The 12144-nt window shown below is 37.6% G+C and overlaps 1 protein-coding gene across 5 annotated transcripts in view; it reads right to left on the bottom strand.

Moving 5' to 3' along the window:
• Positions 1 to 12144, bottom strand: part of USO1 (USO1 vesicle transport factor) — a 91773-nt gene that overhangs the window by 51173 nt on the left and 28456 nt on the right. For 3 of the 5 annotated variants that reach the window (XM_010377116.2, XM_030915669.1, XM_010377114.2), the window contains exons 4-5: positions 8284 to 8360; positions 5588 to 5599 (exon numbers count right to left, since the gene is read on the bottom strand). In XM_010377116.2, the coding sequence (XP_010375418.2) occupies positions 5588 to 5599; positions 8284 to 8360 (89 nt within the window). The remainder of the gene's footprint in view (positions 1 to 5587; positions 5600 to 8283; positions 8361 to 12144) is intronic. The other 2 variants (XM_010377117.2, XM_010377115.2) reach the window with 1 other exon arrangement.

Here is a 12144-nt window from a genome sequence, read left to right on the forward strand (position 1 = left end):
GTTAAGGTGGCAGAGGGTTGATGCTACAAAGGCCTGATAATAATCATGAGGAAGCCTAATACTCAAACATAACTAGAGTGGATTTAAGGGACATTCTCTGCTACAGATCTGCTTAAAGGATTTCCTGTTGTTCCTTTGTGAGCTGATAAAATTGTGTCCTAATTACTTACACATGCTTGAAGGTAAAATCTTGCTTGGTAAATTATGATTTTCAACGCTCAAAGGTGAACTTATGAATGGAGTTGAAAAACAAACAAACAAACAAAAAAACTGGTACCAGATAAGTAGCAAGAACTGCACAACCTTCCCATTTTATTTTATTTAATTAATTAATTTATTTTGAGACAGAGTCTTGCTCTCTCTCCCAGTCTGGAGTGCAGGGACGTGATCTCAGCTCACTGCAAGCTCCGCCTCCTGGGTTCACACCATTCTCCTGCCTCAGCCTCCCAAGTAGCTGGGACTATACGTGCTTGCCACCATGCCCGTCTAATTTTTTGTATTTTTTTTTTTTTAGTAGAGATGGGGTTTCACCGTGTTAGTCAGGATGGTCTCGATCTCCTAACCTCATGATCCACCCGCCTAGGCCTCCCAAAGTGCTGGGATTACAGGCATGAACCACCGCGCCCGGCCACCACCCTTCCCATTTTATTTACAAGTTGACAGAATGATGGAAAAGGAGACTGTGAAAAAATTGGAAAAGATATGGGAACTTGGGAGCTGACAGAATCTTTTGAAAACTTTCATCTTTAGAATCGGCTATGAACAGAAGTCCTGATTGCTACAGTATGGTAAATGCTACGTACCCAATAAGATGTCACAAAAGGTAGTGGGCTAATGAGCCTACCTTGTTTTTTAAGCCACCCCAGAACCCTAACAAATCGTGGTGATGTTAGCCAAATTCTAGTGAAACTGTATAGACAAAAAAGCAGATAAAGAAATTATACAAAAAGGGCCCATGGGGAATGCATGTCAAATGCATTGCTCTCGAAATACATCAGAAATCTATGTTCAAAGGACAAGTAATACTCTCTCTCAGAATTGTCTCCCTCTAGAAATTAAAATCACAGCAATATTAACTTAGTCATGGGTGCTTTGTAGGGCTATTTTCCGTTTGCATATAGTCATATTTGTTGAATGGGATATATAGCTTAAAAAATCATACGTTTGAAAATAATTTATAGTATAAGTATTTTTATCTCAGTGATGTGAAGATAGTAGAGAATGAAAACTTGACTATAAACAAAAGACAGTAACGGGAGTGAGTGAAGCAGGCTAACATTAGAGGATGGGGAGTATATGCCCTATCTAAGGAAAACAGCAGTTACTTAATTCCAGCTGCCTGTTGCCATGTAGGAATGCAGATCCAGGTATTGTCAATCTTCAGGTTTTTAAAAAATAAAGTCTAAAATACAAACATTGACACAAAGCTCCCAATTTATAATACTGGCAACTTAGTCACATTACTTAAAATACTATATGGGTCAAACAGCCTTGCTTATAAGACAGACAATGCCCTTGGGTCAAAAGTTTGTGACCTCGTGAGAAAAGCTAAAAATTATAGTTATTGACATTTGGGAAAACATTAAAAATTATAAACAAATCTAAAAAGGAAGAAAAAAAACTATATATAGACTTGATGGATTCTTCCCCTAAAATGTATTTTAAAATGCTGAAATATTTTTATGTATGTAAACACAAGCAATTAACCAAGCCTTGGTTAGTATATTTCAAAACAAAGGATAGTGTGGCACGTTAATAAGTATGTGGCAGAAGTAAGCCCCTGTGGACAAATATATTTGGATTAAAGTTGAACAGGTTTCTTCACTGCAGGCTTCTCAGCACTTACTAGACCAGTGTAAACTTTATGAAGCTTCAGAGGGGAACACAGTATTTATGTTTATTTAACTATGAACCCATTTTAATACAGAGCACTCTCTAGAACTTCTGTGCTATGCTTCAAGGAAGTCAGGTCTAATACCAGAAAAAGTTTAATTCAGTGTTTGCACTGGGCACAAGCAAATAACTCAGCAAGAAGCAGAGTTAATATTTTTCATTTATTCTGTAGCTATATTGTATAATATGCTGTAGCTTATTGGTATAGAATTAAAATTTACATTTTGAATTGAACTAGTAAAATATGGTCCTATTCCAAGGATCAATTGTTCCTTCTGGTTTAACACTGTCAGTTTTAAAAAGTGTGAGACATACGCCATTTCTTTTAAGTTAGTCATAAGACAGCACTTCTGCACTTTAACGAAGTATCCCCAAATTAGCTAAGCAATTAAGGTAATACACAAAGCTTTCAGTGTAGCAGTAAATTAAGCTACAACTACTATAAACTACTACACTAGTATCTAAAAGTTGTGAATAAAAACTAGAACCATGAGAAATTGTACCTATTATACATGTAAGCAAAGGCATGAAACAAACCCATCTTCCCTCATCAGTAATCATTAGATTACAATCTTTAGAGCTAAGTTTTTTATAGCCTACAGTTTATATACTATATTGTGTATTTATAACCTGTAAAAGTAAATGACCATTTATTGTAAGGTAAATGAAAAAAATAAGATAAAAATGAAATAGCCCTTTGTTACCATAGTAAAAATAAATTTAAGATAGGTATGTAAAATAAGAAAATGCCCATTTGAAGTACTTACACAGATGCTCCTCAACTTACAATGGGGTTATGTCCTGATAAGCCCATCATAAACTGAAAATATCATAGGTTGAAAATGTATTTAATGTTTAACCTACTCTAAATGTGCCCAGAACACTTACATTACCCTACAGCTGGGCAAAACATAACAGAAATCCTATTTTATAATCAAGTATTGACTATCTCATGTAATTTGCTGACTACTGTAGTGAAGGTGAAAAAACAGAATGGTTGTATGGGTACTCGAAGTATAGATTCTACTGAATGCATATTGCTTTCACACCATCGTAAGTCAAAAAATCGTTAAGTTGAACCATCATCTGTATAGCTCTGGATAGTTTTCAGGCCTGTTCATATGACTGGCATTTAAGTACACATGCATAGATACATTTACTCTTAAAATGTATTTCTAGTAGTACTTTTTCCAGAGGTGTAAACAATGTTTAAAAATATTTGGATCTTCTCTTTGGAATTCTACTTTATACTAAGTTCACAACCTATATTATGAAAAAAGGAAATTGCTTTATAAAAGGAGATATCCTAATAAAAACAGTCCTAACTCAGAGTGAAGAAATATCAAATAATCTTCATTTATACTGGTAGTTAATCGAACAGGTACACGTATACTTTTTTTTATTTTTTGAGAAGCAGTCGCCCAGGCTGGAGTGCAGCGGCGTGATCTTGGCTCCCTGCAAGCTTCGCCTTCCAGGTTCATGCCATTCTCCTGCTTCAGCCTCCTGAGTAGCTGGGACTACAGGCGCCTGCCACCACGCCTGGCTAATTTTTTGTATTTTCAGTAGAGACAGGGTTTCACTGTGTTAGCCAGGATGGTCTTGATCTCCTGACCTTGTGATCCGCCTGCCTCGGCCTCCCAAAGTGCAGGGTGAGTCACTGTGCCTGGCCAGGTACACGTATACTTTTTTAACATTTATCCGAATATTCTATAAACTAGTTATGTGAATTATATGATTTAATAAAGAACCCATTTAGAAAAATAAAGAAAAATTGGCCATAATTTATTGAATTAAAAATCTAAGAAATACTTAAAAAAAAAAAAAAAGGAAAAAATGTATTAAAAAATATTGTTCTGGCTGGGCACGGTGGTGGCTCACACCTGTAATCCCAACACTTTGGGAGGCCAAGGAGGGAGGATCACAAGGTCTGGAGATCAAGACCAACCTGGCCAACATGGTGAAACTCTGTCTCTACTAAAAGTACAAAAATTAGCTGGGTGTGGTGGCGCACGCCTGTAATCCCGGCTACTTGGGAGGCTGAGGCACAAGAATCGCTTGAACTCAGGAGGCGGAGGCTGCAGTGAGCTGAGACTGCACCACTGCACTCTAGCCGGCAACAGAGGGAGACTCTGTCTCAAAAAAAAAAAAAAGTAAAATTGTTCTTCTACTTACTTAATGATACCATATGTTACATCATCGCTGGGCTTCCATTTTCTCATCTTTAGAAAGTAGAAAAATACCACCTACCTTACTGGCTGCTATGAGGATTACATAAGATAAACATGAAAGCACTCGATAAGTTTTAAAGCTCTCTATAAATATGATATCACAAAAATAGAAACAACTACTGATCTTTACCACCCAAAAAGGAAACAGCTTGACACGAGTCAAGGCACAATGCTCTGGTATCATCTGAGGTCAAACAAAGGATTCAAATGTCACAAAAGGTAATGCTTCATACTTTAATAAGTTAGTTTTTTTGTTAGTATTTTTATTATATATAGGTAACTTTGTTATATACCTTTTAAACACTGCTTTAGGTAAGAATATTTCCTTCTTCTTTTAAAAAAAGTTAAGCACCTCAAGAAAATTGGTAAAACAAAACAAACCAAAAAAATTTGGTTACTTTAGTTATGAAGAAAACAAATATCAATGTTAAAAGTAAACGAAACTTGAAAGAGATTAGAGAGAAGAAAATAAAAAATTAGTGAGTTCTATGAGTTAATGTAAGAAATGTCAATAACTAAAACATCAATTTTAAAGGGACAATATCAATATACATTCTCTGAACTAGAATACCTTCCAGTTCTTACGGAATATAGGTAATATGGGTATACATATTCAAATATTACTTCTAAAGATTTTTATTTTTATTTTTTTTAGAGGCAGGGTTTCACTATGTTGTCCAGCCTTGAGTGCAGTGGGTATTCACAGGTGCAATCATTGCTCACTGCAGCCTCGAACTCCTGGGCTCAAGTGATTCTCCCACTTTAGTCTCCCGAGTAGTTGGGACTACAGGCATGCACCACTGCTCTTGGCAAGTATTTTTAAATGAACTGTCTAAAAACTTTTTTTCCAGGAAGTACACACAAAGTAATTTTGGATATATTGTCCTACCAGAGAAAAAGCTTTAATTTTTATTTATTCTTTTTTTCTTTTTTGAGACGGAGTCTCACTCTGTCACCCAGGCTGGATGGTGCAGTGGCACGATCTCACTGCAACCTCCGTCTCCTGGGTTCAAGCAATTCACCTGCCTCAGCCTCCCAAGTAACTGAGATTACAGGCACCAGTCACCACACCTGGCTAATTTTTGTATTTTTAGTAGAAAGAGGGTTTCACCATGCTGGCCAGGCTGATCTTGAACTCCTGAACTCAAGTGATCTGCCCACCTTGGCCTCCCAAAGTGCTGGGATTACAAGTATGGGTCACCACGCCCGGCCAGAAAAAGCTTTAATTTTATTTAAAGGTGCCCTAGAATATTTTATGTGTTCTGGACAGTAAACAGATTTAGTAGCTGTAGAAATAATAGTAATGTAAGTTTATTAAATATTTCTTTTCAATTAAAGAATTCTTACATAGTAAAACAAATTTCAGATTTTTTACCAGCCAGAAGAAACAGTACTTGACAGTGTCCTTTTATATTATCAGAAACTATGCCTAAAAGCACCATGCATATGTAAATGCAATCTTTTACCTTCAACGTCATCTGAAAAGGTAGACAAAAATAAATAAATAAAAAGCGGGTGATAAAGACAACAGTTTTTTAAATATAGTAGTATACACAGTAAAATAGTAGCTTAAAATTAAAATGTTTAATAAGCTACATAACCCTTTGGAAGAACAGATCCATATTTACTTTGGTCAAATACCTCAGATATACTAAAAGAGATTAAGCATATGCTATATTTTTAGGACTAGGAGACAGATTTATCATTAGAAGGTTGTAAAATAGTCATACAGAACTCCAAAATGTAGTTCATTATGTCAGCTAAGAATTACCATTTCACAAAGCAATAAAAGCAAAGTATCAATAACAGAACTGAAGGACATGTCTTAATGTCTGTTTTTATTTTATTTTATTTTTGAGACAGAGTCTTCCTCTGTCGCCCAGGCTGGAGTGCTATGGTACAATCTCGGCTCACTGCAACCTCCGCCTCCTGGGTTCAAGTGATTCTACTGCCTCAGCCTCTTGAGTAGTTGGGATTACAGACGTGTGCCACCATGCCTGGCTAATTTTGATATTTTTAGTAGAGACAGGGTTTCACCATGTTGGTCAGGCTGGTCTCAAACTCCTGACTTCGTGATCTGCCCGCCCTGGCCTCCCAAAGTGCTGGAATTACAGGCGTGAGCCACCACACCGGCCTATTTTGTTTTTTTTTTTTTTAAGACAGAGTCTTGCTTTGTTGCCCAGGCTGGAGTGCAGTAGCGCAATCTTGACTCACTGCAACCTCTGCCTCTCGGGTTCAAGTGATTCTCCTGCCTCAGCCTGTCAAGTAGCTGGGATTACAGGTGTGCAACACCATGCCCGGCTAATTTTTGTGTTTTTAGTACAGACGGGGTTTCTCCAGGTTGGCCAGGCTGGTCTCGAACAACCCCTGACCTCAAGTGATCCACCCTCCTCGGCCTCCCAAATTGCTGGGATTACAGGCGTGAGCCACCGCGGCCACCCCAATGTCTACTTTTTAATTGACTCTTTCAGAATGACTACATTTTCAGGAAAAAAAAGGTCCTCAATAAAATTGATTCTATTACTGTTTATCCAAAGGATCATTTTTGGATGCTAAATTAAAGAGCCTAAAAACACAAAGAAAAAATGAAACAGGTGGGCTCTAAACACGATTATAACATGATTTATAACAAAGAAAACCACCTAAAAAATATTGTTGCTACAAATTTTTTTTAAGAACAGAAAAAATTACTCCAGCAAATTAACTAGAAAAGAGTTAAATTTTTAATCTGAAACAACTAAGGGGGATAAAAGGAAAGAAAATAATGTAATTTTTAAAATGTGTTTGAATAACTGTGTTGTATCTAACTTTCTCATTGTAGAAATAACTAGGGAAAATAAGTATCTTTTGCTTCAAAGTATATTCTTGAGTGTTTTGTATATATGTATTGTCATGTGACTGACAACCTTTTTTCCATGGGTACCAAATTACATTTACTAAATATTTTTCACCCTTAAGAAATTAATAAAGTTAAGCTATAGGATGGATAGATATGGAGAAATTGGTTAAAACAATTTTTTTTTTAATGAGATGGGGTCTCACTTATGTTGCCCAGGCTGGTCTCAAACTCCTAGGTTCAAGCAATCCTTCCACCTCAGCCTTCCAAAGTGCTGGGATTACAGACATGAGCCATAACACCCAGCCAAAATAAAAGTTTTTTTAAAAATAATATTTATGTCTAAGAAATTGTGACTATGCAACATGATCCAGTTTCAGATGTTCTCAATACTAGTATTCTGTGAAGTTAACATTGACATATATTCCTGCTCTATCTTTATTTTAATAAAATAAGAGCAAGGTCAATATGTATCTATACTTCTTTATTATCTGTCTTCTCAGAATTTTGAGAGATCATATAATTTCAGTCTAAATTAGATTTATAAAATGTATGAATATATCCACTGTTCTGACTTTACAGAATAATGAAAAATCTACTGTGTCCTACTGTAACCGCCAATTTGATATGACAAATACACTCTTCAACAGAACTGTGAAATGTTACTGCATATGTTTTGCAACATATAGAAAATGTACACAGGACAAAATGTATACAGACCTCAATCAAGCTTCACACAGTGACAATAAATAAAAACAGACAACTTTATGTTAAGTGTGCAGGCATTTAAAAAAAAAAAGAAAATGAATATGCCAAAGAAACGTGTGGATTTCAAACTGACTCATATCATTGTTCACCAAACAGACATAATGTAAAGAAAAAAAATCTAAATTTAATAAATTGCTGCACTTTATAAATTATAAGTCCTATGTAAAAATTTAAGTATTTATTAGGAAAAACCCTAATTTTATATTGCTCACTAGATAATAATATATATTTTCAATCAATAGCCATAAATAATTATTTAATCCAGAACTGGCTAATATGCATACTGCCTAACTAAAACCAAACACAAGTGGGGAAAAATATTACTTACAAAGAAGGATCTTATTCCATCTCACTATAATGTTCCGATTTACACACAAAGCAATCATCCTAAAGACACTTTTCTAGATCTAAGCCTATGTGTTTATTAAATTCTTTTAATGAAAAAAGTAAAAAACCTTACACATTTATAAAATAAGTCCAACTTTAAAACCAGCAAAATTAGCACAACCCAGTTAATTTTATGTACAGAAAACACAGTAAAAATAACCGGAAACTTACCTACTTCTTCTTCTTCATCATTAGATATTATATTATATAGTGTGTCCAAAGCATAACCTATTATTTCAGAATCCGAACTGGAAAAAAGAAATTATTACACTTATACACTGCTGATGAGAGTGTAAACTGTTACGACCATTTTTAGTTATTTAGCAATTTTAGAAAATTCCATTTCTAAAGGCCTACTCTAAGAAAATATCAGAGTGCAAACTGTAAAAAATGTGTAATTAACATCAAAAAGTAAGTAAGTAACATCAAAAAGATTAAAACACTTGACAGTAAACTTTATAAAGAAGTATAGGACTACTACATTGAAATGGCCAATAATCACATGAAGAGACCGTCAACATCTTCAGTCATTGGGGAAATGCAAATCAAAACAATTAGAAAACGAGGCTGGGCTGGGCGCGGTGGCTCACACCTATAATCCCAGCACTTTGGGAGGCCGAGGTGGGGGGGATCACCTGAGGTCAGGAGTTCGAGACCAGCCTGACCAATATGGAGAAACCCCGTCTCTACTAAAAATACAAAAAATTAGCTGGAAGTGGTAGATGCATGCCTGTAATCCCAGCTACTTGGGAGGCTGAGGTAGGAGAATCATTTGAACCCAGGAGGCAGAGGTTGTGGTGAGCCAGATTGCACCACTGCACTCCAGCCTGGGCAACGAAAGGGAAACTCCATCTCAAAAAAAAAAAAAAAAAAAAAGAAAATGAGGCAGGGTGCAGTGGCTCACACCTGTAATCCTAGCACTTTGGGAGGCCAAGGTGGGCAGATCACGTGAGGTCAGGAGTCTGACAGCAGCCTGGCCAATATAGTCAAACTCTGTCTCTACTAAAAATACAAAAATTAGCTGGGTGTGGTGGTGCATGTCTGTAATCCCAGCTACTGGGGAGGCTGAGGCAGGAGAATCACTTGAACCCAGGAGGCAGAGGTTGCAGTGAGCTGAGATCGTGCCACTGCACTCCAGCCTGGGCAACAGAGAGAGACTCCATCTCAAAAAAAACAAAAGAAAAGGAAATTAAGAAATACCACTTTATATTTTATATTTACTAGGATGGTCACTTTTTTTTTTTTTTTTTGAGATGGAGTCTCGCTCTGTCACCCAGGCTGGAGTGCTGTGGCCGGATCTCAGCTCACTGCAAGCTCTGCCTCCTGGGTTCACGCCATTCTCCTGCCTCAGCCTCCCGGGTAGCTGGGACTACAGGCGCCGCCACCTCGCCCGGCTAGTTTTTTGTAGTTTTTTTTAGTAGAGACGGGGTTTCACTGTGTTAGCCAGGATGTTCTCGATCTCCTGACCTCGTGATCCGCCGGTCTCGGCCTCCCAATGTGCTGGGATTACAGGCTTGAGCCACCGCGCCCGGCCGGATGATCACTTTTTAATAAAGGTTAATAACAAGTGCTGGTAAGAATACAGAGAAATTGGGACCTTCACACATTGTGGGTGGAAATATAAAATGTTATAGCCATTTTATACAAGTATTTATACTCTGTAGTGAACAGAGTTTGGCAATTCCTCAAAAAGTTAACTTATCCCATGACCCAGCAACTGCACTGCTAGATACAGAACACAGTGAAATGAAAACGTATGTCCTTACAAAAATCAGTACATGAATGTTCATAGCAGCATTACTCATAATAGCAAAAAAGTGGAAATACCCAAAATGTCTAACAATTGATGAATGGGTAAACGAAATGTGGTATAACTACACAAAAGATTATTCAGCCATAAAAAAGAATGATGTACTAATACATGCTGCAACATGGATGAACCTTAAAATATTATGCTGTCGAAGAAGCCAGAAACAAGGGCCACATATGGTATAATTCCATCTATATGAAATGTCCAAAACAGTCAAATCTATAAAGACAGAAAGTAGATTAGTGGTTGTCAAGTATGCCAGAGGGGGTGGGGGAGGAAAACAGAAAATGACAGATAATGAATATGGGATTTCTTTTTGGCATGATGCAAATGTTCTGGAATTAGAGAGAGTGGTGATGATTGTACAATTTTGTGAATATATTAAAACCACTAAAATGTACACTTTAAAAGAGTGAACTTTATGATATACAAATTATATCTCAATTTAAAAAAACCATTGAGGTATCATGGTTTTGAAAACGTCAGTGAGAGACAAGTTTTGGGCCCTGAGTATGGGAGTTAGGAGAATGAGTGGTCTCTCCTTAACATGGTTACAGGGGGCTGGGCGTGGTGGCTCACACCTATAGTCCCAGCACTTCGGGAGCCCGAAGTAGGCAGATCACCTGAGGTCAGCAGTTCAAGACCAGTTTGACCAACATGGAGAAACCATGTCTCTACCAAAAATACAAAATTAGCTGGGCATGGTGGGGCATGCCTGTAATCCCAGCTACTCGGGAGGCTGAGGCAGAAGAATTGCTTGAACCCGGGAGGCAGAGGCTGCGGTGAGTCGAGATCGAGCCATTGCACTCCAGTCTGGGTAATAGGAGCAAAACTCTGTCTCGGGAAAAAAAAAAAAAAAAAAGGATGGTTATAGGGAAGCAGACCCCACAGCCAGATGGGGTTTAAGGTAATGTCAAGAAAGGGAACAAAACTTTGTTTGACATAGCTGAAGATGAAGAGGGTTCAGTGTAAGGATTCTCAGCATTAGTTGTATAGGTCAGGAGAAGAAAGATGAAACAGTAATGAAGATGAGAATGTGGAGAGGGGAGATGGTTGTAGAATATAGACCTCTGAGGCCGGGCACAGTGGCTCATGCCTGTAATCCCAGCATTTTGGGAGGCTGAGGCAGGCGGATCACGAGGTCAGGAGATTGAGACCATCCTGGCTAAGATGGTGTTACCCCATCTCTACTAAAAAAATAAAAATAAAAATACAAAAAATTAGTTGGAGTGGCATGTGCCTGTAATCCCAGCTACTTGGGAGGCTGAGGCAGGAGAATCACTTGAACTCGGGAAGTGGAGGCTGCAGTGATGCAGTGAGCCGAGATCGTGCCACTGTACTCCAGCCTGGGCAACAGAGTGAGACTTTGTCTAAAAAAATAAAATAAAATAAATAGACCCCTGCATTCAATTAAATTTAAAAAAAATCTTCAGAGAACACTCTGAAAACAGGAAAACAGATAAGTACCACAGGCAAATGGAAAGGGAATTTAACACAAGAAAGGGAATGAAACACAACAAGGCTATTATATGTTTTTCTTTGTTATTATTGTCTGAGAATTAAAATAAAACATTCAGCAGCCCCTGATGTGATACAATTATTTGTTCACACATTCACAAGACCATGTGGTATACTCTACTTCTAAGCATAATGCCTAACACAGTAAATGTGCAATAAATTTTTTTAACCTATTACTTAACCTTTATCAAGAGTATCTACACACTTCTGCTGTGTGGCAAAAATGACAATAGCTGGGTGCAGTGGCTCATGCCTGTAATCCCAGCACTTTGGGAGGCTGAGGCGGGCAGATCACCTGAGGTCAGGAGTTCGAGACCAGCCTGACCAACATGGAGAAACCCCATCTCTACTAAAAATACAAAAAATTAGCTGGCCGTGGTGGCAGGTGCCTGTAATCCCAGCTACTTGGGAGGCTGAGGCAGGAGAATCACTTGAATCCAGGAGGCAGAGGTTGCAGTGAGCCGAGATCATGGCATTGCACTCTAGCCTGGGGAACAAGAGTGAAACTCTGTCTCCAAAAAAAAAAAAAAAAAAGACAATAAAGACCACTTTACATTAGAGATGCTAATCATTTCATCATTAACTTTATACGACTTGGTAATAAAATGTGCGTGTGATTTCACACTCATAGAATAAAAAAGATTATAAGTATGTATAATCAGCACACTAATCTGCTCCTTTTTTCCAGCTCTTCTAAAGGCCAC

The sequence above is a fragment of the Rhinopithecus roxellana genome, chromosome 2 (assembly GCF_007565055.1).
Source record: "Rhinopithecus roxellana isolate Shanxi Qingling chromosome 2, ASM756505v1, whole genome shotgun sequence".
Taxonomy (NCBI): Eukaryota; Metazoa; Chordata; class Mammalia; order Primates; family Cercopithecidae; genus Rhinopithecus; species Rhinopithecus roxellana.